Source organism: Malus domestica, chromosome 13 (genome assembly GCF_042453785.1).
Source record: "Malus domestica chromosome 13, GDT2T_hap1".
In the NCBI taxonomy this organism is placed as follows: domain Eukaryota; kingdom Viridiplantae; phylum Streptophyta; class Magnoliopsida; order Rosales; family Rosaceae; genus Malus; species Malus domestica.
The window spans coordinates 8,770,064-8,797,902 of record NC_091673.1 but is presented as its reverse complement, the minus strand read 5'-3'; the positions used below and the strand labels follow the sequence as shown (position 1 = coordinate 8,797,902).

Here is a 27,839-nt window from a genome sequence, read left to right as displayed (position 1 = left end):
CAAGGTCAATTTTTGCTTTCATTTTTGTTGGTCCGTAAACTTCTTAAGAATGTATGAAATAAGGACTAAGGAACGTCGGTTACAAAAGTTGATAACGTTGGTGATGAGTGTAGTTAAGTTTGATTCATTTTTTAGTAGTACAAACCGAAGTGCTGACTACGTCAACAGAAAAACATTTCAGATTGGCACCAAAAATGTCACAACTTCTGTAGACAGTGAAAATGGATGAGAGAGAGGAAAAAGAAGGGGCTAATGTTCTATGTTAATAAAGTGTTTTGAAAACTTTTAAAACGCTTAAGTAAGATATATTTAAATGTACCCCCATGTATTAAGGGTATTTTGGTTAAAGTAGATGCGTTACCGAAATGTCTTTAAAAAATGATCACGTGTTATTCGATTAACTTTACAAACAAAGCTGCTTTAGATCTTTATTAAGCACACTCTTTTTTCTATTACGTTTGAGACGATAGTACCATGAAGATACCCTAATATTAAGCACACGCTCTCCCTCTCACTTGCAAAACACCAACTTAAAAGACCAGAAAACGTTGAAGGCTAAAGTAGAAAAACCAAAAACATCTGGGGGTAACGTAGAAATTAACCATAATTCATAAACAAATAATATTAATAAAAGGTATCTCTCTATGCAAAAATGGTGATACAATGTGTTTCGAACATACTAAAAAATTTATCTAATAATCACGCCTTGTCGCACATGCGTCGAGGTGGATTCGATACGATCCGGACCACGTGATCCTCTGTGGTGGCTCCTCCCAAACTCCGTTTCGATTAAGGGCCCACTCCCTGCATGCATGGCAGCCCCGGCCAGTGGTCCACTGGCATCAAATGCAGCGACGGGTTCCCACATGTACTGACGGCTGTCTGTCGGCCAGGATCGCGCCACGTCGCAGGTAGAGTCCGAAACCATCACCAGCAAAAACAGCTATAAAAAGAGCCTAAAAGACGACAGTAAAATTGGGAAAGCGACGGATCATGTTGGCGTGGAGATTCGTGACGCCCCCCCTTCTGCTCCGTTGAGATCCTGTCGGCATTGGACTTTTGATTCATTCAATTCATTCAATTAAACTCATGTCGTTTTAAACTCCCATGATAGAATCATTGTGCTTATCTTAATCATATCCGCATCAATCAGTCACTCTTAATTGCGTGTTAATTACTTCATAATGATGTTTGATTTCCCTCATCATTTGCTTGTCCCTCTTGTCATAGATATTCACAATTTCCTTTTCAACGGCATTTATTCCCCAATTTTCTTCTTTAAACATTATTGTGAAGCATATTATAATTGAAGAATGGTACAAATTATATAAAGTTGTTGATGCACAAAATCGGAGGTCTTGGAATAACGTAAATCCGACCGTGAATTTGCAAATAATGTAAATAACACAAGATGTATCGTGGTTCATCCAAGGTTTGGGCTACGTCTACACTGATTGTATTTATTTGAGGGAGAGAGAGAGAGAAGGAGCTCTATAATGTGAGAGCTTTGAGAGGGGGTGAGAGGCTTAGGGTTTGTGAGGGTGAGGAGACCCTTTTATAGAATAAGGGCTCCTCCCCTAATTACATATTTGCCCATTCCTTTATTACATAATTACATTTAAGTCCTCCGAATATTTATACGAGGTCTAAATACGAGACCCTAAATATGATATAAACAAAAGTAAAGTGGGATTTAGCAACTAGAATAAGCAACTCTAGAAAGCGAGATGACATTGCATCAACGACTAGTGAACGGTTGCTTATTCATGTATAGTTGTCAAAGTTCAAAGAGAAACGTCAATAAATTTATATTATATTAAAAGCTTTTACAATAAATGACTCGGTCGAAAACCCAAATCCAAATTTTTTTGTGTTATAGTAATTAGTAGTGATTGATACCTTTGAGGCCGGATATTTGTTGATTGTTGCAAAGGATAATGTTCCCTTAGTGACCTTACCTAGTCAAAAGCACTATGTGGCACACCCACGACTTTCAAACACACCTGCCACGGCAGCACTCAACTAAAAATCCCCTGTTCGTTCAAGCTGAATTGCCAACCATGTCCAAATGTGCAGTGTCACAAAAAGCACTTCTTGCGGTGTCACAAAAGCACTTGTTTAATCATATTTGCAACAGCAGCTCAATCTCGACGGCTTACTCAAACCCTCAAAAAGAAAATTGATTTTACAGTTTTACTTTCCAGTTTACCCAATATACCAGGTTTGAGATTCTGTAGCAGTAGAATATATGTACAGTTGCACACTAAACCGTACACGTCGGAATTCTGATTGACAAGTTCCAGGCCGGACTCGAGATCAACGAAGGGATTGACCGGAAGCTTTGCATTGCAACTTCAGAGAGCACGATTTACAACTAACCGAAAAGCGTCCTAACATACAGACATTAGACAGAGACAACGGACCTAGTTTGCCTAATGAGACGCTCAAGAACATGACTTTATCAAACCCAGGTTGTAAAGGAACTTCTCCGACCTAGTGCGAAAGAGATTGCCCAAAGAGAATCTCCCACTCTCCTGCGGTGGAGATTTTGAACAGAAGTCGTCTTGCAGACTCAGTAATGCCAAGCCAATCTCTTGCCGAACTGCTTCAATTGTCTCGCTCTTGACTTGATTTCCAGATGCATCGGTCACATAGAATACATTCACAGCTTGGGAGCCCCTGGTTGTAACCTCAGCTCGGGTGACTGAAAGACCGTTTTCTCTAAATATGCGTGTCACATCAGAAAGAAGGCCGGCTCTGTCATCACCACAAAGCTCTAGTCTTATACCCTGCATTAGAAATGATGCATTAACTTCAAAATGCTATGTGAAATTGGGAAAAGTATATTTCGAAATAGAAATTCCAGTGTGTCTATACCTCAGAAGTCCGTCGTCTAATAGCAGCTTCCAAGCAATGGATAACCCTCTGCCTTTCTCCTTCAGAACTAATAGGGCAGCCGTCGGTATGTCTTATATAATATTCCTATCACACAAATTTACAATGTTAAAAGAATTAGATATTTGTGTTCATTACAATAATCAAATTAACCTAACTACTGCAACCAGGAAAAAACAAATAAAAACACAACTTGAGGGAAACAAGGAAAACCTGATAAGCCTCTGGTCCTTCAGCAATCACAGTTGCATGATAAACCACATACTCCATATCTGTTAAAGTGCACACCGTGTCAAAGAGCAACTTAGGACGGTCTGGACACCTCAAGTTCACAACAGTATATCCTTTATCGACACAATTTTCAACGGTTACAAGTGGTTTGCTACGGTCACTGGCTACAGAGTCCGCATTATCCATGTCATAATCACGATCAGCGTACATCATCTGGTGAAGCCTCCTCTCCTTATGTGTGGAACCAACAGAAACAGCGGTGTTGGCACTGCGCTTATCTCTGTCCCCCTTAAGCACATAAAGGAGAAGCTGTTTGATCTTGGTAAGATGCTCAGGATCATCAATGGGCCTCCCAGTTTCCTCGTCGGTGATGTACACAACTGATGCCATTCTTGAATTGTGAGTCCAGACTTCTCCAGCAACCACATTGCATTTGAGGTTCGAAAGAACAGCAAAAACTTCAGAAAGCAAGCCTGGCCTGTCCCTTCCAGTCAATTCAATAGTAGTGTGTTCTGCGGCAGCTTGGACACCCACGGACCTTCTCAAGGATCGGAAGCTTCGTGCTCTTGGTCCCAGTGACTGCAAAATTTGAATTCAATAATCAAAATGACTTAGAACTTACATGGATTCACATATAATTTTGCAACTTATTTCAAGCACAAACCAAAAACCAAGCACTTTTCTTCTTTGTCATCCGCCAACAAAGTGAACCTTGCTTTAAAATGCGAACATATGCAAATCGATACTAATACTTAGTTAATAAATGCAACAAGACTCGGGCAAATTATACCATGATAAAGCTAAAAGATGCAGCGATTAATCAAGTTTGCTATAAAGGGAATTGTTATTAGCACTCCAAAAATCTCATTTGGCACTTCAGACTTTCTATAATTAGAAAGAAAGAGGGTGTAGAATGAGATTTTTGAAGTGCTAATAACAGTTCCCACTGTAAATTCCACCTATTAAATATCAGTCTAAACCCCATTCTCAATTTCGCCATTACACCGGAATTCCATATTTGGTAAACTAGAAGAAACAGAGCTATTAGTTCCTGGGATCTACCTGTTGAATGCGTTCCGCGATTCCGTCATCAGAGAGCTTATTCCCCTGTTGGTCAGTGACATGAAAAACTGCAAAACATTCATTAAAAACAAGAAATTCAATCATAAATATTACGAATTTGGGATAACACAGTACCTGAAAAACTCAAATTATAAAAAATTAAAAAAAAAAAAAAAAAAAAGCTCACCATCCATGAACCATTCGCCATCAGAAGAAATATAAGCTCTTCTTATAATGAGATTCAAATCATTCAGAACCTGAACCACCTCCAGCAAACTCCCACGCTTATTCGCACTGTCTACCTACAAATTTATCAAAAAAAAACAAAAAACCATTGTTAAAATTATATAATAAAAAATTAAGAAAATAGTGACCCTTTTGGATTCCTTGCAGAATACAATTCAAGAAATTCAGTCAGATACCTTAATCAGAGTGGCTTTCCTGCCCGATGCATTATCAACTGTAACCCTATAATTCCCATATCAGCAAGAAAACATATCAGAAAACAGTAAAAAAAATGGAGAATTTCAGCTCAAGAAACATTGATATTTCAAGAAAACAAGCAAAACCCATTTTTTTAGAGCAAACAATTCGACCCCGAAAAATCCCAGAAACGAATAGGAGAGTGAATTTACATCGGGGGGTTGATTCTCATGGCGAGCTTCTCGAACTCGTCGTCGACGGCGAGAGAAGGGGACCAACAATCCATAGGGGAGAACGAAATGGGAGAGGCAATTCAGTTATTGGGATTCCAGAACGGTAAAAACTGATGGGAAAAAAGGAGAAAAGGTTGGAGCTTTTGTTCTTTCTTCTCTCAGTCTCTGGGAGTTTCTGGGTAGCTTCATAAAAATGTAATGAGGGGAGGGGGGGAGGGGGTGGTTTTGTGTGTGGCTGTGTGTTTAGTGTTGGTTGGGTGGTGGTGGCTCTTGAGCTGGACCAAGAGTTTTGGAGGGACAAAACAACAAAATATAATTAACAAAAATATTATAATAATTTATAAAGAAAACTAATGAAAAGGATTTGAAAACTTTGAGTTTTAATGATAAAGACAAAATAAAGGGTAAAGTGAATAGTAACAGGATTGACTTTTTAGTGTAAAAATGTGGTTTTTCGTTAAAATGAACAGTACCGAGAGATTTTCGTTAAAGTTCCCTAATTTATATTAGTCATAGCATAGATACTATGTCTGATTATCAATATTGTAAAACCAAAATTCACATCAAGAGAGAATATAAAATGGTCGTTAAGATTTTCACAACATTCAAACGACTTTTTGTCACCAAAGCGGTGGTAAAAAAGTTTCTGAATAACTATTTCGATCTTAAAAGTGTATGTTATTCGGGAAAAAACGTGAAAGAGAAGATGCGGGTAATTGATATATTTCTCTTTTTGTTATATTTTTTTTAGCTTTGTTGACAGGGTTAATTTGTTATTCTCATATTCTTTTAGTTGACAAATATTTTTTTGTTAATCAGCGATCTAAAATACTATTTTTACCATGTATTTATACCACTTCTCTCTAATAAAGATAAAACTCATATGTATTAGTGACTTGCTGGTGGAGAAAATGTACAAATAAATAATAAGTATGGCCGTATCTCGGGTGATTTAGATATGATCCATTGAAATTATTATAAAATTGAAAATATCGAAATGGAAACAAAATATTAAAAAATAAAAAATTAGAGGCGCACGCGAGTATTAAGTGAGTGAGTGCCAAGTGGGGCCGATCTCACCCTCATAAACTTGGTCTTTCCCTGTTATTCTCTCTCGTTCATTCTCAAGAAAAGAAGGCGGCTAATTTTTCTCTTTCTTATTTTGATTATACTATTTCTTGACGTACTATGATTCTCTAATATATGGGAAGACGAATTCAAACTCGGATTGTCAACGAGAAGGAGAAGGAGAATCGAAATTGAGCATAAAGTGAGAAAAATAGTGTAATGTGACTAATGTCAATCCATCTAATAAGCATAATCTCTCTTCTTTTTTTATTTCTTTTTTTAAATCGATCCTTTTAGCCGCCTGTAAACTGGTCGTACAAATTAGACTAGTACTAATGACGTGTTTTAAATGATTAGGGACCTAGGGTTAGGCTCGTTTGGTTTTAGTGTATGGATTAGATTAATCTACTACTTTATCCTTTTGTCTTTATTTTTTGGGGTCAAACCTTATCCATTTGTGTTTTGTCTATGCACACACACTCTCTCTCTAATAAGATGGAAATCGAGTAGGATTATGCTGTGCTTTTCAGCTTTAGGGGATCCGTCGTCCCTCCGAGTTAGGGAACCCTACCCTTATTTCTTAATTATTCGAAATCTAGGAGGATTTTTTGTTGGGATTTTTTTCATTTTTTTTTCATTTTTTTCATTTTTCCAATCTAGAAGATTTATTTTAAGGAAACCTCAGCAAGTCTCATCTATCTCATTCATTGTATTATTGTCCCAAAATTCTGAGGGGAATTTAAAAAAAAAAAATATATATATATATATATATAAAGAGCTTTCTGCTTCTAGTAGGGCTGTCCCAAGCTGGATGAATCCCCTTTTGTCCAATTTGACCTTTAGTACGAGAAAGAACATAGGTTTAATATGTCATTGTATTGGAAAACGTTTGTTACGTACTAGATTGAGTGACAGGTATTGTCGAGTTAAAATGTCTCGTGTGTTTTACAGTTCTTAATATAAACAAAAATTACAACACATCATGACTTTCTTAGTTTCTCACCACTATGTTCCTCTATGAATTTCTGAAATATCCTAAAGTGCTTCTTTTATTTAATTTCTTTCTTAATTTTGTAACGGACAAATCACCGACAACGTTGGCATTGAATAAAGCCAAACACCAGTGCAGGAGTCGAGACAACAAGCACCAAGGTGTGAGAAAACGCGCAAGTGATAGTCAAGGTGGCATGAAGGTTAACGTCAGCTGTTGGTATCCAAAATCTTAATGTAGTCACAGTTCTTCACAGTTTAAGTGATCAATAGACAAGTATAGTAATCAAATATCTTTTATATAAATGTGGACCGAAACTCAAGAAAGAGAATAGTACATCAAAATAGCACGAGACTTGGCAACCTTAACTAATAACTTATTTGACACTTTTTGTTAAAATGACCTGAAACGCTTCCGACAACATTTGAAGAAAAAACAATATAAGTGCTTAAATATTCAAGATGATTTTATTGTAGGTGAAACAAAATCGCTTTTAGAAAATTTTGGGTATAAGAAATGTATTTCATTTAATATTACCCGAACTTATGGGCATCCTCCCCCACCCCCACAACTTTGGCATATTGTACATCAAGTTTATAATTCGACAACATGTTTAATGGAAAATACTTGCCAAACTTGTTCATATTCTGTGCAGTATGCACCGTCGGATCAAATTCCACCCCGGACCCCTTGACGGCTACGCACTTCAGCGGCCTACGAGGAATGGAGGGCCCCATCCTTAACTTAATGGCGATGGAATAAAAATATGGATTATTTGAACCAACCCACCATATCTATGATTCCATATATTTGCATTGCAAGTGCAACATATTAGGCTGGTTTGTAAGTGATTTTAAAATGACAAATAATATTTTTTGTGATATTGATATTGGGTTTTAAAAGCACTTAAGTTTTTTTGTAAGAAGCACCAGATATGTGTTTTTTTTATGCTTCTTGCAGGAAGCACTTAAAGTGTTTTTTTTCTTCAGAATCTACTTGAATTTTTACTAAGAATTGGTTTCAAAAAAAAAAAATTCACCAAAGCGCTTTCAGCCATTTTAAAAGCACTTCAGAACAAATCCATTATCTTTTTTGTCACCTATTTTTACTTTTCACACTCTTATTATTTTTTAACCATTAATTATCTTCATTTCATTCGATCGAAGAACAAAAAACTAACTAAGTGTGTGAATATCACCGCGTATTATTTTGGGTTAGCAAAGACCTTAAACTAGTCAAACAAATGAAAATCACATGGGCGCATTAAAGGGCATAGCAGGGCCATACAGAAACATAGCACTTGCCAAAACCACTATTCTGCAGGATCTGCACATGATACACACATGGAACAAGCACAACCTAAGGAGGCACTTAAATAAACCAAGTGGGCCTAAACCCTCTTTACTCGTGCAATTTTCCACACAAGAATCTTTTTAGTGTTACGATCACACTGTGTTGAATACGAGTGTCACCAAAATTATCGCTAAAGTTTGTGGTGTGGTTTTCTTATTAGAAAGGTAATCAAGTTATTAATGTTTTAGCTTCCATCGGTGTAGCTGCTATTGCTTATTACTTGTGATTCACGGTTTTAGATTTTGTATATTCACACCCTGCTTGTAAAAGAGTTGATAGAGAGGCAGCTGCGGTGGCGGTATCGGCATGGGATTGGCCATTTTTCCAAGACATGAGCAAGATTCAAAGAAGCATGGCATTGCCAAATTTTTATGCAATTAAAATTAAACAAATAGATTAGCTGCGAATAAGTTAATCATACCATTCGTGGCGTTGGCGTCACCGTGGTTTGTGACACATTGACACTCGTCAACAGACCATATGGGGGATCTTCGTATGCGACATGGGGCACCCGCCGCACCAAATATTATTAGATAATGGGAAATTTTATTTAAACCCACGTAACTTATATCTACACCCAGTTTACTCACTACACCCATATTATTTTTAATTAAACTATCAATATATTTTTAAACCCAAATTTATTACCTAAACTACCCTCACAAACTCAATTCAATATGTAAATTTATCTTTACACCCATGATATTAACTTACTGAATTTGGGTTCTTTCCGAGTTTTCTGATTGCGGTGACGGCGAAGTCTCCCTCTCTCCTCTCGCTTTCTCCTCTTCATTTAATATTGGAGCTTCGTCATCTCTTAGAATATGCTCCCCTGAGCTTACAAGAATGGAGTAAGCAAAGGAAATCTCATCTGCTCCTTTCTTTTTCGTGGAGCATGATGCAGCAACAAATATTGATCATGTAACAAATAAAAGAGTAGGCTGAGATTTGCACCTGAAGAACCAAAAAATGAGTGTTTCTTTGACAGCGATGGCCTTCAATTTTCACGAAGATCAGACAGAAGATAGTCCCTACTCGTGGGATAAGAGAAAGGATTTATGCATAAGCGTCATTACCAGCTATTATCCTATGATTCTGTGCACCCAGCAAGGTAAATATTTTCTTCTGCTTTCCCTTCATTTGTTGCAATTTTCACCATGGATCTTGCTTGTTTTTTGGTTGTATCATGGTAAGAGTTTGATTATTGGGTTTTGGGTTCGTTGATACAATTTTGTTTTATTGTTAAATTCATTTTGTACTTTATGGTAATAATGCAATAGGGTCAAAAAGACACTTCTCATTTAAAATTTAAGCTGAGTGTAGAAAGAAGTTGCATGGGTTCAAATAAAACTTCCCTTAGATAATTACCTCCCAATAAAATACAACAATCAAGCAAACTCCATTTAAATGCAAAACATTCTTTAAAATGCTAATCATACTTAATAAAAAATAATCATCATCTAATGAATTGAGTGCAACTTTTTCTTTCTTATGTTTTTAGAGTTTAGAGCATTAAGTGGCGTTTGGTTTTTGATTTTTGATTTTTTATTTGAGGAAATCGATATTTTTACACTAAAGAGATGGTGAGTTCAGCTAAACCACCTAAGAAGTAGCCTAATTTGGTAGAATTCGCTATCCACGAGATTCGAACTCAATACCTCTCACTTTTGAGCGAAGAGGAATATCACCAAATCGTAATTTGATTTTCGAATTAAGTTTTGTTAGAATGAAATTCTTGTCTATTTATAAAGCATGTTTACTTATTTCACTTAATAGAAGTCAGAACGAGAATGACACTTGACTATTCGTATATGAGATAAGCAACTTTTTTGGTGATCCCGTATCTAGTTGTTTTGGTAAGACTATCTCTAACCTAGAGTGAAAAATTCTAAAATACAGCTTCGTATTTTTTACTATTCTTTTCCTCCAAGGGTAATGGCCTATATTACGCACCCCAATGTTATAATTTGTTAAACTTTTGTATTTCTTTAATTTTTTTTGTCGGCTAATTATTTTGGAATTAGGTTTTGTATAATCTATCTTGTTTTATTTTACGAATATTTTGATGTAAAAAAATTCAAATGGCAGGTTTTTTTATTTTATTTTAATCTTTATGGATTACGCACCAATGGAGGGGTATTTATAGAGTTTTGGTGTCGGCTCTAATTTGGATTAATTAATAATATTATTTTGACCGTTAGATTTAAAGTTGTAGGAATTTTTTATTACCATTAAAATTAATTAAATTGGATTTGAGCCGTCAGACTTTAAAAGGTAACTCAAGAGGATCAACAACCGATGGATGCGGTCATAAAACCACATCTGCACATTTTCATCCACCATCCGTGCCAGTAAAACTGATGCACGAGTTCTGTTGTCCCTCTATTTCACATGGGTTCGCTGCCACAATGGGTCTCAGTTCCATCTAAAATCTTATTCACTCAAGTGGATACAAGACCCAAATACCTACCCCAATTCCAAAAATTGTTTTCCCCAACCTTAAAATACACCCATCGGAGAAGAAATAGACCCAAATTTTGAGAATTTTTTTTTTCCCACCCAGGGTTGGAGATAGTCTAGCATGCTTAATTTTAACATGGGACTCAACTACTTTTTCATTCATTGAGTGTTAGTAAATTTAGGACTTAATATTCCCTAAACCCTACAAAATGACCTACTTTATTAAAATCAAAACATAAATGTGAGAATGTGAGGACAAAATCCCATCACATTGGTAAGAGACCAAACCATCAAATGACTTATAGGAGGTTGTGTTACTCCCCATATTGCCAATTGGTTTATGGTGAAACCTCAACTTCTTCATGGTATTAGAGCAAGTTGAGCCATGTGTAAAGTCCAACGGCCATATGTGCTCCACGTCAAATAGATAATGTCCCATGGGCTGATTGGGTTGTAATCATATGGCTTTTCATGTGGATTTAGCAAATGATACCATATTCAAGTGAATTATTAGTGTTGGTATCATATGTGGGGCCAAAAATCATCAAGAAAAATATAAGGCGACACGTGGATTCTAGGGTGAAAAAGACAAAATTACCCTCAAGGAACACTAGAACTCCTACGCGCGAGCAGTGGACAATCATCCTTCAATCAAGTCAAAAGTGCCCAAAATAGGTATTTATTCAAAACAGATTTCATCCATCCTCATCAAATCTTCTCCACAAGGTAACCCCCAAAACATTCCTTTCAAATTATATTAATTAGCTAATTAATTGATTTATTACCTAATTAATCTATTAATTGGATAATTAACTACAAATTACACCCAAAAATGCCACAAAGGGCCGATCACATCTCTCCAAAGGGGGCTGTCCATGCCCTATATATATTACCCCATTTTCTCTAAACACCTAAGTTCTACACTCTTGCAAAATTCTCCAAATTCTCTAAACACTTTTCCCTTAAAATTTTAACTTTGGCATCGGAGGTTCTTCGGCCAAAGCCCCCCCCCCAAATTCGTCGTGGGCGCGTGAAGCTCTTGGCCTTGACCTAAGATGTTATTTGTTTTGTAGGTGCAATTTTGTACAAGATCAAGGAGGAAGAAATTTGCATCCACAAATTGATGCTTTCATTGAGAGTTTGATTCACACGCTCGAAGAAAACTCTCGCATTCAAAGTTTCTCGTTTCTCGTTCGTTTGTAAAATTTTCATACTTTCTTATTCCTAGAATTTTTTAATTTTTTGAATAGAGGTGAGGAAAAAAAATACAATGATGGGAAATTCAGAAACCACGACAAACGAAATTTCCTACATTCAAAGATATGGATCAAATGATGGAGGACGAGACGTAGCCCCACCACGATGATCCACGAGGCTTAAAGCGATGGCAAGAGAATCAACTTTGCCACCACGGAGCACCACCACCATGGCAGCCACAGGGACCACCGTGGTAGTGGGGAGTGGGCCAGCTCTATGACAGTAAGCCCATGGTGACCAGCGAGCAGCGAGGCAACCACAAGCCCAGGCCCAAGCCACTTTGCAACAGCAACCCCAGACGTTATAAGCAGCCCAAGCCGCTGCTTCAGCAACGTAGGCCCAAGCCTTGTTTACTAGCGAAAGATTTAGCAGTGAAGAAGCTTGCAATACATTCAGATTCTCAGTTGATTATCAACCAAGCCTCAAAAGGGCGCATGACGAAACATCTAACGATGGCACAATACTTGAAGAAAGTCCGGGAGCAACTCGATACGCTTCTCACTTACACCCTTACGTGGGTTCCACAAGCAGTTTGAAGTCTCAAGCAAATTGCCAAACAAGACCTCGCATGCTAAGGATTATTTCAGTTAGCAGTTCAGCTTTCCTTTGTTGCACTCACAACAACGACTTCCATGCCCTCAAGTGCGAGAAGGTAAACCAATCCCCTAACACCCATCTGGGTAAGCTCTCCAATGCGAGAAGGTAAATTAATTCCCCGACACCTAAAAGGGTCTGCTCTTTAGTGCGATAGGATAAACTAATTGCTCTCCAGTGCGAGAGGGTAAACTAATTCCCCGACACCCAAAAGGGTCTGCTCTCCAGTGCAAGAGGATAAACTAATTGCTCTCCAATGCGAGAGGGTAAACCAATTCCCAATTCCCGACACCCATATGGGTCTGCTCTCCAGTGCGAGAGGTTAAACTAATTGCTCTCCAGTGCGAGAGGGTAAACCAATTCATTGACACTCATATGGGTAAGCTTTACAGTGCGAAAGGGTAAACTAATTGCTCCCCAATGTGAGAGGGTAAACTAATTCTCCGACACCTATCTAGGTAAGCTCTCTAATGCGAGAAAGCCACATAACTCAAATGATCGAATGCTTGAAAACCAACTAGGCAGTGAACGGTCAAGGGGCAACAGCCACTTTGCACTCAATAGTTCGCTCATCCGACACTTCATCTTCAGCAGCTTCGATCTTGGCAGTTCTATCTACGGCAGCTGAGAACTCTAACTCAATTAGTTTCTTCATTTTCGGCAAGCAACCCAAACCGTGGCCCATGCCATGCCACTTCCTCGGCCTACGCCGAGCCAGTCCTTGGCTTCAGTCAAGCCGAGAAGCACAAGCAATGGCCTCTGCCACACCACCTCCTTGGCTCATGCTAAGTCGACTTCTGGCTCATGCCACCTGACGGTTACCTCGTGGCAGTACCACCCAAGAATAAGACAAGGAGAATTAAGGGCCTCTGCCACACCACCTCCTTGGCTCATGCTAAGTCGACTCCTGGCTCATGCCACCCGACGGTTGCCCCGTGGCAGCACCACCCAAGAATAAGACAAGGAGAATTAAGTTTTTCTTACATCGGTGCGTCTCGGAGAAGACAAAGAAATCAACGAAAAACGGTTCTTCACACAGGCAAGCAAAGAAGATTGCTAGGGGAGGGAGAACAAATATCCTATAGTTTTCTCTCTTTCTTGTAGGGATAAATAATTGCCCTATGAAGTTGATTTAATCCCCTACTTAATGTAGGCTTAAATAGGCTATGGAGGCAATTTATTTCCATTTCCTAGAAAAATCTAATTCCAAGTCCAATTGAAAATCTACATTAAAACTGGAGATCTCTATACCTGCTGCCCTTTCTTGCGAGTAGCCTAGCAGGTGTGAGGGCATTTGTGGAGCAAAAAATAATCAAGAAAAATATGAAGGCGACATGTGGATTCTAGGGTAAAAAGGACAAAATTACCATCAAGGAACATCGAAACTCCTACGCACAAGCAGTGGACAATCATCTCTCAATTAAGTCAAAAGTGCCCAAAATAGGTATTTATTCAAAACCTATTTCATCAATCCTCATCAAATCTTCTCCACAAGGTAACCCCCAAAACATTCCTTTCAAATTATATTAATTAGCTAATTAATTGATTTATTACCTAATTAATCTATTAATTGGCTAATTAACTACAAATTACACCCAAAAATGCCACAAAGGGCCGATCACCGTCTCCCCAAAAGGGACCGGCCATGCCCAATATATATTACCTCATTTTCTTTAAAAATCTAAGTTCTGCATTCTTGCAAAATTCTCCAAATTCTTTAAACATTTTCTCCTCAAAATTCCAATTTTGGCATCGGAGGTTCTTCGGCCAAAGCCCTCCCCTCCCCCATTCGTCGTGGGCGCATGAGACTCTTGGTCTTGATCTAAGGTGTTATTTGTTTTATAGGTATAATTTTATCTAAAATCAAGGAGGAAGAAATTTGCATCTACATTATCTATACATTTACACGACATAAACACGTACATGCATCACAAAGACAAAAGCTCATCCAACTGCGCGCATTGGCCCTGGCCGGGTTGTGCACGCCCACTCAGCAGACTAGTTAAACCCTAATTCCTTTCGGTCCTCTCTCATATCTTAGTGCTCCACTTGCACTGCATGCATCTTCCACAAGTCCGAGACTCCGGGCGGGTGCTTACCAACAACGAAACAAATTAGCAGAAAGGCAAATGATGATGCTATTCATGATATTGACTTATGCTTAATTATATTTTATAGTTGCACCCTTTTTCTTTAATATATAACAAACAAAAAATTATATGATGGGACTACATTAATTACTCAATAATTTTAAGGGTTTGTTTGGCAGGATGGTTGGGATAGGGTGTGACAATTAAATTGAACTTGAGCCTAGTCCTTTATTATGTTAAGATGTGAGATGGACAAGATTGGACATGATGAGTTATGATTCCACAATAGAGTGTGTTATCTAACTTATCTTTATACGTTACTAGTCATGTCTCACATGTTCCTGTCAATCCAATTTTATCCCTAAAACTCAATCTCATCTAAGCCGCCAAACGAGCCCCAAGTGCACTAGAATACTATTGGGGTGGATAAAGGTGACAAAAAGTATAAAATTTGTTTCTTTAACCCTACCTTTTTAGTACGTAGCATTGAATAATATGAGAAATCAATGACTAAGGGCAAAAATATAAAATCTCAACAGTTGTAAAAATCAAATCCAACAACTAAAACACTCGTAACATGGAGTGATACATAACATTTTTGGCACATATTTTTTATTTCAGCCAAAGAATTATAGAAGGAATGACGAGCATCTATTTATTGAGAAATGCTAAGGAGACTCTCAAAATAAGACTCTCTATTGACTCTCCGCTATCTCATATTTTTGGCACAATGTTTTATAATGTTAGCATGAGAATTGTGTCAAAAACAAAAGGTGGCGGAGAGTCCATAAAAATTCTGACAAGCATCTAGTTATTGAAAAATGCTAAGGAGACTCTCTCAAAATGGGACTCTCCATTGACTTTCTTACACCTCATATTTTTGGCACAATATTTTATAATGTTGGATTGTGTCAAAAACATAAGGCGACAAAAAGTGCATACAATTTTTCACTTTTAAGAGAGTCTCCTTAACATTTATTATATTGATTTCCTTTTATGGATTGTGAATGGTATTAGTTTTATAGTCCGTACAGTTTTACATGGCTCCCAAATTTGGTTGGAGGCTTTTTTGAGCACTGGCTGCGGCTGGAACCACACCCAATATTTGATTTGGAAGCTGGGGTGGTCCAATAAGTCACTTGGAGTGGACCATCTAAACTTTGTCCATCAAATTAATTAAGCTCACTGCCACAATTGCAACGTATCGTCAGTACTTGTGAAACTTTTACGCGTCAATGTGTGCTGTAAACCATTAGTAGCTAAGAGTGTCCGACCACGCTCCTCGAATACATTTCACAAAAATATGACTCTCTGTATTTTAGTTTCATCTGTCCTTACTCGGCGTGAAAACTGTCCTAAATAAGCAACTATACTAAAATTTCTCCATTTGAGCATGAGAAACAGCGTCATGCTGCCAATAAGGGATCTTTTTTCTTTTTCTTTTGGCAACGTTATGCTCAATGTCTGAAATGGGTTTGGGTCCGTTTAGCATCTTATTCTTTGGGCTGAATTAGTGTTGGGCCGAAAAGAGAAAACGGGACCCTAAGCCCTAGTTTGGGAGTGAGGTGCTTAAAAAAAAGCACCCATGAAAAAAAGCTGTGAGGGTTTTAGGTGTTTGGTAAACTGAAAAAAAAGGGCATATTTTGGAAGCTGCTGTGAGAATAAGCTGAAATCAAAGGAAAAAGCTGAAGCTGCTATTTGCAGCTTTGGAAAACTGGCTTTTTTTCAAAGCACATCGAGCTACAATGCTCCTTTAATGAAAAGACCCACAGACTGCCTTTTTTTTCAAAAGCACTTTTACAAAAAAGTTTACCAAACACTCTGCTGCTTTATTTCACAGCCGCTTATTCTCACAGCACAACCGCTTATTCTCGCAGCAGCTTTTTTTCAAAGCACAGTAATACCAAACCAGCCCTAACTTGGGTTGACGGCCCGGCCGCAGTTTTTTTATTAAGACAACAGGTCATTTGTTTCATAATATAGTTAGAAAATTTGCGTATTAAACATATATGTACATAATTTTTTGAAAATATTTATATTTTTCGTAGACTTCTTATCGATTTTTGAATTACACGTTTTTTAAAACTCCAACATATCATACACGAATGTACTCGATCGATATCTTTGCGTTACGAAAAATTGTGTTTGAAAAACAACATTGAACCTAAACACTACAATGTTTAGGGAGATCTGTTAACAATGGTTTTATTATCCTGTGACTAATTTCCAAACTAATGCTGATTACTGACTTCACTTCGGCTATCAACAAATCCAAGACTAAGACCTATTATGTAACAATTAAAAAAGGCACCAAAACTTCCAAGCAAGTGTCAAACCATTGCCAAGTTTACAGATTAGGGTTTAGCTATGTTGGCTACAACAATATGCTCCACCATCTACACTGAAGTCCGAAATTTCACTTCGTAAATTTAAATGAATTTAGTGTAATTATTCTATCATTTGTCAAGAAGAAAAAACACCATTGCCAAGTTTGCAGTACAATAACTCTTTTCACTTACAAAATGAAATTGCAAAAAGCTGCAGCATGGTATTTAGAAACTCATCCAGATGCAGAAAGAAAAAAGGACGAGCCAAGCCAATGAGGCTCTCCGCTTTGCGAGAATCAAAGGAAAACGTCTAGAGTAAAAAAGCTCTCTATTTAGTGCATAATGCTCATCATGAGATATTATATGGGATACATGTAGAAAAAGCTCCTTATAAAAACAAAATCCAGATCATGATATCTAAGTCACGAAATCCATTTAGTATATAATGGCTCAGCATTCTACAACTTTTTGTTGTTGGATGCAAGCCAGCAGCACACATAATTCTAAATTGGAAAAATGATAGCACACCTAAACAAATCAACAAGAAATAGAAAGCAAACCCAATCTCCAAGCCATTTTCTTCTCCATAGTTATCCTGCATGTCACAAAATTAAACATTCAAACCTAAATTCGAATAAAGAACTCGAGGAAGACTCGAGGCCACGTTTGGTATCTAAGATTAGATTTTAAGTCGAAGTACGCTGAGTGAATACTCGATTTCCGAATTTTATTCAAGTTGAAGAGATAAAAAGGATTAGTCGTGAACGAAACTTATCCTATCAGTATGCATAAAATGGTAAGATAGCAGAACCTTATAACTAATCCGTCTAATTCGTTCAACTTGGACAAAATTCGGAAGTAGACTTTCATTTCTTGCTTCAACGTACCTTGAAACTAGCGAATTAGGCAATCGTATCAGATCCTACATGCTAAATGTAGCCTGGAAGAACGAGATAAGTAGAGTACCTGATAAAATGAAGAAGGTTGAAAGAAGGGTAACCCTGCAAAGCCAGTATCTTAGCTATTTTGAACTTGTCTACCGTCTCCGTTCCTCGAAAATCATTCGTTTGTATTCGATTGTTGTTGCTGCTGCTGCTGCTGACTGAAGGAACCAACACCCCTAGGCCTCTGCACCTTGTTCTGAAGAAATTGGGTCAAACTCAAAGCTTGAGAATTCACCAACCCAATGTGACCATCCTGAGAAAGTCCAAGCTCCAGACCTGGAACTTGCTGATTGCTTCCACTCAGAGTTGTGGGAAAACTCACTGATCCCAAATTACCAGGAGCATCAAATCCTTGGAAACCAAACTTATGCATGAAATTCAAGTTCTCACCCCCAAAATTCAACGTTTGCTGACCAGAATTGTGATCAAAACTTGACCTAATCCCACTGACGAAAGGCCAAATCCCAGTTGCTGCATTAGATCTCCCCATATGGCCAAAGCTCATTAATCCAGAGGAAACAGAGTTCCCCTGTTCAGAAACAGAGGACTCTGCAGCCGCTGCCAGAGCTGACGCCGGCATGGTCCCGGAGCCAGTAGCAGCTACAATTGACGGTTCTGCTTGCTGTAAAAGCCACTGGATTGTCTCACCGTCGGACTTGTGACCCAATTCTCTTGTGAGCTGAAAAACCCTAGCCGCGCAGAGCGCCGGCATCCTTATTCTTCTCCCCCTGCCATCCACTTTCTTGTGCCTGTCCTTAGTGGAGCTCCTCTTTGGTGCTAACTGCTTCTTGCTTTCATCCTTCTCTTTGTTTGCAATCATAATCTGTAGGTCCTTGATTTGTGCCGGATGCTTGTTGTTCTCTGCCATGTCTGCTTTTGTGGGATCAGTGCTGAGGACCCAAAAATGGTGGGCACCTCTTTGTGGATGGTGATGTAATGATAAGCCCTAAGCTCTCAGGGTTTAGTGCAAACTTTGGGGGTGATTGAGTTTAGGGTTTTGAAGGTGGGGTTGTATTTTTATTGGCACGCCTAGATTTGTCAATGGAAATATCTTCAACTTCAATTATTGAAGCTATAAAGTTTCCAAGTAAAGTTCATGCTACTTGTAATGCCACATCTCACAATGTCGTAATTTGCAGCTGTAGATCAACAAGTGGATTCTGTTGATTTGTAAGTCTTATAGTCCATTGTCACACCGTCTTCTAGTTGAATTTTTGGCAACGATAATAGGTTGTTCGGAAAAGTTTTTGAGTGTGACAGTTATACTATCAATTTACATGTTACGATTGGAATACGTGACATAGTGGGATATATCAGACCTAATTTATGGCAAGTGCACTTGCCGTGATCGTTTACACATTAAATGGGTATGTGAATTCAGAAATATTTATCACGATATCAAATTTGTTGTTAATGAGTTGGCCAACTTGAGTTTATCAGGTAATCTTGATCCAATCTATTTTGATCATGCTTCTTATGTAAGCACCTCTTAACTTTGTAATGAAATTTTACGTATTATAACATGAATAAATTAATAAAAACACATAGCAGCGTGGTGGCGTTCAGACCAAAAAATCACTCCGTCTATTGTGCCTGAAAACTAGTAACTGATTGGCTTGGCATGCTAGTAAATGCAAATGTACGGTCAGTCGCTCAGTCTGCATGAATGAAACATCAGAGTTCCGACTAGTCCAGACTGACAATACCTAACTCAACACAATGGTTCCAAAATGGTCAAAGTGTTTGGTGCAAATACTAATTAAGTAGGCCATGCCTTCTTCAATGAGGCATTATTGTCCTTATCTCCTTTTACTAATTGGCAACTCAATCTTCAAAAAATGGCAGATACAGCCAAGGCCAAGGCTAAATTGATCTAAATGGGTGCATTTTTGCTCAAAACTCTAATGAGGGGTGGATGCATATATGGACCCGAGTCATTTCGGGCCCACCCAAAAGTTCGAAGAAGCATATGTGAGGACCTTTTAAGACCATTTAATGGTTTGAGCAGATGGTGGAAGAGAGAAGATCATCATGGTTATGCATATGCTGTGCAATAGAAGTTTTGAATCAAAAAGAAATATCTACTTTCAAAGTAAGAGGAACACAGAGACGACCACTGTGACTTTGATGTTCTTGAAACCTTGATTCCAACTAAGAAGAAAGACTCTCTCTCCATTTTCCACGTGACCAATTCCCTATTTGTTTAATGGTTGTCCAATTAGGTTATGCCACCTAGCATTTTAATTAATAAAAAAATGGTGTATTATTTAACCAACACTTTTTGTACTATATGTTTGACACTGTTATTTTTATAAGTTTACTATAAATTCATACAATCTCTAGAAAATATTTCTAAAGTACTCGAACTCGTAATCAATTGAGTATTCATCTCATACCATAAAATTCACTAATATACTAGACGCATAGGGGCTAAGTCCTAGGTCCTAACTCGCCGCTCGACTAGCGCCTATCGTACTATAATTAGGACCATCCGATGTTAGAATTATGTATCCGCTTCTGGTGGTAATGCTCATCATTCTATTTATCATTGTTAAATGAGTTTAAATATTGAGATTTATGTTTATCCACTACACAAATCTTAAAATTTAAACTCATCTAATAATGATAAATAAGATGATAAATATGATCATCACTTGATAATAGTGAAGAAAAATATTTCCGATAATGAGTAGATGACGTGACTTTATAATGATAGCAGATAGTGTGAAAACTTGCTTGGTGTTCAATTGCAAATAATTGAAACCCCAAAATTTTATTGTTATAGTACTATAGTAAATTTCATTACTTTATCATTGCTGCCAAAAAGTTTAAATTGTGCTAAAATATAATTTAGGAAATTTTACAATATATCGTTGCATTCCGGTGCATTTGAAAACAGATCTTATACCTCATCACCTCCATCTACGTAATTTATATTTCGATGCATTTAAATCACAACGTATATATATTTATATATAAATGTAGTATGCTTTTGCTATTTTTGTTTAGCAGTATATAACAGTAAGTGGTACGGAGAATAAACTGTTAAGACTGAAAATAAAAGATTAACAAATGTGCAAATCAAACCTAACTGCTAAAACATCCGTACCACTCTATAACACTAAGTACTACGTAACAATAAAGCCCCATCCTGTGTTCGACGAAAATTAATAATTTCTAGGGTAAGTAAAGCACATGAGCTACGTAAGATGATTTTAGTTCAAGGAAATGAATGGGTAGGTTGTACAAGAAATGTGTCCCATTCTTGTGTTGTTTTCTCGTGTGTTGGCCATGGAGGAGACAAAAGCGATCTTTGAAAATATGGGCATTGACAAATCACCCAAAAAAGTCACACAAATTCTAAAGTTGATGGTAATCTTCTTACGCTTTAGATATGAGTAGGTTTAAAGATAAAACCATTGTCTTTGTCCCACTAATTTTCTTTTTAAAAGCATCAATTATCCTATCAATTTCTTCCATTTGAAGTTAAGAGAGCTTTTTCACACAGAAGGATCCTGGGGATTCTCCAATCATATCCGTTCATCATACATCATACGGTTAGAAATTATTGTAAATTTTTTTTATTTAAAATTGAATATAAACAGTACCTAACAAAAACTGATCGTACGATGTATAATGAATGGATGTGATTGGAGGATCTGACGATAATCCTCTCTCCTTTTTCACACCAATGTTCATGCCCGTGGATCATGTTTGCATCTCTTTTTAAATAAAATCTAGTGCATGACTCGCGGACAAACATCCAGACACATGGATCTTTTTGTATTTTTGGATGACGAGAGCTAATCCGTGATTTAAAACGAGAAAACGTTTTATATGAGATAAGTACATTGTTACTACGGGTTTACGGTGTCTTTAACTACTACGACAAAACAATGTGTAAAATTCTATTCACATGGTTTGTTTTTAGAAGCTCAAAAAAGTCAAAATTTTGACCTTTGACATTGAAAATCGATATAAGTAGTCTATGAGTTTGTTCATCGTAAATCATTTTGGTCATTTCAAGATAAATCTGTCAATATCCTTGTTAAATTATCACATGAACGATCACGTGACAACATTTTTAAAGGTATTTTTGTTAAACCAACATCTCTACTTAACGAGAATATTAACAAAATCACAGAGTGACTGAAATGATTTAAGTAGACAAATTCAGAGATCACTTTTATTGGTTTTTATTAACAAATACCAAAATACAGAGTTATGTCAATTTGGACCAGTTTGACTAAAAAGGTACAATAAAATGAAGTGAACATGCGATTGAGAATCTTAACAAATTCAACTATACTATTTTTTTTCTCTGCGTGGCATAATAACTATGTGTTGCCTTTTTCAGCCATCGAGCATCCTACTGCTGTTCTCAACACTTTGGATTCAGGACTTTCTTACAAACTCATGTGCCATTTAAGAGCCAACACCGAACATGCTTGGGTTGGTTCCTGATACATTTCATCTCTCTCTAGGAGAGCAATTTAAATGGGACGCGTACACCACTACGTTGCATTCCATGTCAATTATACAACGTGAAGTGTTACTCTCTCTGTCTCTAACACATATTTTTAGCAGGACGTTGCCGTTGATATACAATTCTTGCTTCCCTCCAAGTGACGAGATTTTGGAATGGTTCGGGCAGCACGGCACTGGTCACTCAGCAACAATGCCGCTGCCACTACATCTGTTCAATGGCGGTTCTCATTGGCTGGGATTGCCCTGCTTGTTTAATGGCGGTTCCAGCTGGAATTTCCCACCACCGTCCGCCACCTCCTTATAAGTCATTTCTGGAACGTCCTGCCCATGCGTAATAAGGAACTGGAGTGGTTGTATGAGCTGGGAGGATTCATTTGGCTATCCAACACACCGCGAGGGTGGTTTCAACTGGAATCCGATCAGTTGTTTAACGAGTGTAGCGTTCTGGAGGCTTCAATTGGAAGTGTTCCCCCAAGCTTGAGGGTACAAAAGTGTGGACTTCATCTCGTGTATCTGCGCGACGAGGAAGAGTTTAAACAGACCATAATGCTTTGGATGACATCTTTGGGTGAGGCAGGATCAACTACTGTCACAGCTACAACTGAGAGAATCGAAAGACCGAATGACACCAAAGGTATACGGCTGCTAGATCGAATAATCTGTCTGTCCTCTTATGTTTGGTTGCCAAATGTTGTTACTCTGCCAATCCTCCTTGTGAATTTGTATTCAGGTATGTATGACGGTCCCCGACAACGTTAGCAATTGTCTGTCAACTTGGTTACACTTTGTAAACGGTGGTGTATTCTCGATCGACAAATTTGGACGTCGAGTTTTTGATTCAGACATCCCATTTGTGTAGTGCAATAATTAAATGAACATGTAAACTTTGTGTTGCGATTCTAGGCGACTCGACTGGAGTTAAAAGGGGTGAGCAAAATCGAACTCGATTCATCAATGAAAATACCTTCAATTTCAATAACTGAAGTCTAGTTTCCAGTTAACTCTTCACAATTTCATAGTCCGAACTCGCGACACTGTCACGCAATGTTGTTAATTTTGGCGGACAAAATGAATGTCGTGCCAATGACTTGGAATTTATTATTAATAAAGTGCTACATAACATGATTGTATTGATATCAACATGTGGCACTGTGAAAATAACAAGGAAAAAAATACTCCATCTATTGTTTCAAATGAAGAAATCTGGTGTGAAATTGCTTCAATTTTCTTTACGTTGACAACCCTAATCTACGGTGAACAAATTACAAAACAAAAACTTTACCCTGTTTGACTATGGTAGCAATGGCGATGAGGCCGGCCTCCTCAAATTCACACCTCCACGTCAACATCACCCCACCGGACTTTGTATCTTGCTGCAAGATAGTGTGCCCCGACAGGACCTCTGCTTCCATAAGGATAGTATTCGGGAATAACCTTCTTCTCTTCTATCTCTTTCAATAAGGGTGTGAAGAGTGCCCAAGCTGCATCAAGTTCATCACTCCGGATAAACAGCCTCCTTTCCCCTTCAATAGCATCCAGCAGAAGCCTCTCATAAGCATCCGGAATCTCCTTTGAATATCTACAAATAACAAAACAAACGAATTTGGTTAATGTATTTCATCATTTGTTTGAAGGGTTGAAAAAAAGAGATAACACTTTGGTGCATATTATATTACTATATACAATTAGGATTATTCATTGCAAACACAAGACTAAATTCTTTCGTGCAGTTAATACATAAACTTTCAACTTTTTAAACCTAACCTGGCTGCATAGTGAAGATTTAGATTGCTCCTGTCCAACCTCATTCCAAGACCAGGGACTTTGTTGTTTATCTTCAGGACAATAGCTTCGTCGGGCTGTACTCGGATAACAAGCTCATTTGTTGCACGATCAAGATCTGTTCCAATACTTCGATACAAGTTTCCAGGCACATGCCGAAACTGTACCCTTATCTCAGCCCTGGAAAAGAAAAGAAGCAAATATGAATTAGTATATGCGAAACCATGACTGGCAAACAAGAATGAGAACCTTGTCTCTAATTGAACAAACCTCTTATTATGTAATGCTTTCCCAGCCTTCATTAAGAAAGGCACCCCATCCCATCTTGCGTTGTCTATGAAGAGAGCAGCTGCAGCAAATGTTGGAGTCAAGCTGTCTTTGGGTACTGTCTTGTCATCAGTGTATGCCGGGTACGTAATACCACCTCTAACATGACTCTTGTATTGCCCTGTGACCACATTTTCAAGTTGTAGTGGCCTCATAGAACGTAAAACTTTAACCTGGCACCAAGCAAGCACTATAAGTACCTGAATAAAGAGGAAAGCAATACAAAGTACTAAAGCAGCCTCATTTCAGGTATTCGTAAAACCTTCTCGTTTCTGATGTCTTCTGCATCCAAACTGACAGGGGTTTCCATTGCAAAGAGAGCCAGTATCTGAAGCAAGTGATTCTGCATTATATCTCTTATTATCCCATAGTTGTCAAAGTACCCTCCACGTCCTTCAGTGCCAAAATCTTCAGAGAATATGAACTGGACATTTCTTATGTACTGCCTTGACCACAAGGGCTCAAAAATAAGGTTGGAGAAGCGGAGAACTGATAGGTTTTCCACAAGCTCCTTGCCAAGATAGTGGTCTATCCTGAAGATTTGATCCTCTTCTAGGTACTGTTTGAGGGCACTGGTCAAAGTAGCAGATGATTCTGAATCTCGGCCGAAGGGTTTCTCAACAATAACCCTAGTCCAGCCATTACCAGATGAGGCCGATGAGCTAGCACAGCAAACAGCATCGATGAATATGTTTGGAGGGATAGACAGATAGAACAGGCGATTAGGAACTCTTCCCGCCTACACATGCAGTTGCTTGTCAATCTAAATGGAAGCAGAATCAAGACCCAGAAGATAGCTTACTTGAACATAATTCAAACGGGCAATGACTAAAAGTACACAGAGAGAGCTTAAGGTTCCCCCAAACAACAGCACCAAGAAAACTTGAATAGAAGGCAGAGTATAAAATCGTATTCAACACTCTATCACTAAGGTCAGAGTACACGCTCAAATTATTACCTCATGTTCCTTTAGCTTCTTGTCCAGCTCTGCGAAATGGTCCTGTGAATCATACTGACCAGAATGATAGAAACATCTTTGAAGAAATTGGTCCATTTTCTCACCGCAATTCTCCCTGAAGTTCCAACAAAACACTTCGTCACGCATCAATGAACTTCAAACTTTATACACCCAGCGATAACTTTTCCATCTTTTCAAACAATGTTGAAAGATCAACACCAGCCCAAAGTCGGTGCATGAATTCTGATGGAAAACTGTAGGAAAGTATAGCAGCAAGCTTAGAAGGCAGTGCCTTCTGGAGAATGCATTTTGGTCAGGTGCAAAGGAACCAGATTTTTCTAGTTCAAACATGCATGAGATTTAAGTGATAAGTGCATGCACATTAACTATGCTAGACAATTCTCTCGCAAGATTATGGCGGTTTCTTAGGTTGGTGGTAGTGCATGATCAATGCACTAGCTAGAAAATTCTAGCAATGATTAAGTCGGTTTAGCAAGCCTATAAATAGGAGAAAGAATGTATTACGTATAGTGTATCTCCTTTCTTTAAGAGTTTATATGTTGTAATATTTTGTGAGTGTAATATAGTAATTTGTTTACTTGTTCTGTCTCTCCAACACTTAGATATTAGAGTTGTGCATTCTAATTTTCTCAGCAAACAATACATAATATGCAAAGCAACCACATTTCACAACAAAGGCCCAAGCTTTTGACGCACCTCTTGTCGATTCGGCAAGTAAGCGTCTTGCTAACCATGTCTCTCAACTCGGCATCGGTCATCTTACTCCGAGCATAGCCATAAATAGTGAAGTGCTGCAACAAAATAGTTACATACTCATTTTCCGCCGATCAATCGAAATCTAAGAATCAAGTAATCAAACGAAAGATAAAGAACAAATAGTCCACACCTTCGGGAGGCAATCCTCGTAGAAAAGTGCGAAAAGTGCGGGGAAAATCTTCTTCTTGGCTAGGTCCCCGGAGGCTCCAACCACCGTGATACTGACAGTAGATTCACTTTCATTAACATTAAACACGGCCGTGTCTTTAGATTCCTTCGAAGACGGAGCTGAAAGCAACCCATCTTTCAGCTTCTCGAAAGGAGCTTCGTTCTCAATTGGGTTGACCGCCGGCGCCGCCGGGCCTACATTGACGGAAAAACCCAAAATCAAAAGACTGTAAATTTACAACTAAATTAAACAAATTAAGATTAGAAGGCTGAAGGAGCTTACCGTCTTGCAAGCCGACAGCATTCTGCAGAGAAAGCTTAGCTGAAACAGAACGTCTCGGAATCGAAGAAATTGAAACGCGTCGCAGGCGTCCGTGTACAGATGAATAAACAGGTAAATACGAAACTGATGACGACGACGAAGACGGCGGCAGCGGCGGCGAGTAGGTGTGGCAGCAATGGGAGGAAGGAAGAGTCGCCATCTCTCTCTCTGTGCTTTTTAGCTTGTTGGTCGGGATCGGAATTCAGTGGAGAAATGGGGTGCTGCGTTTTGGGGTGAAGAGGTCGGAGAGGGAAGAGGAGGAGTTAACAAGGAAGAAACATGGGAGGTATCGAAAGGGTCGGGGCAATGGAGGACCCTTGAGATCTCCGAAAGGCCGTTTTGTCCTTTGGTGTGCCAGCAATCCAACGATGGAAAGGAGCGGAATACCGTACAGCTTCCCAAGACAAACTATAGACAAGTTTTGCTTGCCCTTTGATTCCGTGTTCTAATTAGGTTTTAAGTTTAACTTTGTAATTAAATGATTAATTAATAGGAAAACGAATGAAAATGGCTTGAAAACTTTGAGTTTTAATGATAAGGACAAAATAAAGGGTAAAGTGAATAGTACCAAGATTGACTTTTTAGTGTAAAAATGTGATTTTTCGTTAAAGTGTACCAAGAGCTTTTCGTTAAAGTTCCCTTAATTAATTAGTTTTGCATGGAAGTGCAAAATACAAAGTAGATGACTGAAACGATGTAAACGATGTAGGCCCGAGTCTCAAATGGCAAACTCTTGTGGCCCCAAAAATAGTAGTGGGCCGAGCTTCTGTCTTTTTCCTATGGACAAATTCCTTTTCAAGAGAAATTTCAACCCGGTGGTTTCAGAAAGTAAGAGGTTTTCTTCGTTTCACGTTAAAAGTGCACATTTAAGTTGTAAATCATAACAAGATTTTTGCTAAATTATACAACATGATTTATCGGCTTTTGTTTTATTATATAACTTAGATGTGCGACTTTGATGTGCATTGAAGAAAACTCATAAAAAGCAAAGAATGAGGAATTAAAATTAGGAACCAGATTAACTAAAATAAAATCCGGTGGAAAATCACAAGATTGTTGTGAACTTTCCTAGTTTAACTGTGATTGTGT

General features: G+C 38.1%; 3 protein-coding genes across 3 annotated transcripts; all 3 read right to left on the bottom strand.

Annotated features, from left to right (window-relative positions):
• Positions 1–2,316: 2,316 nt before the first annotated feature.
• Positions 2,317–5,158, bottom strand: LOC103452175 (ACT domain-containing protein ACR4-like). The gene is made up of 7 exons (XM_008391690.4): positions 4,824–5,158; positions 4,611–4,656; positions 4,376–4,490; positions 4,189–4,256; positions 3,109–3,705; positions 2,878–2,982; positions 2,317–2,789 (listed from the first exon to the last, which is right to left on the bottom strand). Exons 1-7 carry the CDS (start codon positions 4,895–4,897, stop codon positions 2,445–2,447), a joined length of 1,350 nt encoding a protein of 449 aa, XP_008389912.2. The 5' UTR covers positions 4,898–5,158; the 3' UTR covers positions 2,317–2,444.
• Positions 5,159–17,295: 12,137 nt separating this feature from the next.
• On the bottom strand, positions 17,296–19,062 carry LOC103452176 (transcription factor TCP20-like). Its single transcript, XM_008391691.4, has 2 exons — positions 17,951–19,062; positions 17,296–17,579 (listed from the first exon to the last, which is right to left on the bottom strand). The coding sequence occupies exon 1, from the start codon at positions 18,794–18,796 to the stop codon at positions 18,044–18,046; it is 753 nt and encodes a 250-aa protein (XP_008389913.1). The 5' UTR covers positions 18,797–19,062; the 3' UTR covers positions 17,296–17,579; positions 17,951–18,043.
• A 4,399-nt stretch (positions 19,063–23,461) lies between these two features.
• LOC103452177 (glucose-6-phosphate 1-dehydrogenase, chloroplastic-like) lies at positions 23,462–27,121 on the bottom strand. The gene is made up of 8 exons (XM_008391692.4): positions 26,712–27,121; positions 26,391–26,623; positions 26,201–26,295; positions 25,484–25,598; positions 24,788–25,264; positions 24,469–24,698; positions 24,181–24,378; positions 23,462–23,995 (listed from the first exon to the last, which is right to left on the bottom strand). The coding sequence occupies exons 1-8, from the start codon at positions 26,908–26,910 to the stop codon at positions 23,746–23,748; spliced, it is 1,797 nt and encodes a 598-aa protein (XP_008389914.1). The 5' UTR covers positions 26,911–27,121; the 3' UTR covers positions 23,462–23,745.
• Between the last annotated feature and the right edge of the window lie 718 nt (positions 27,122–27,839).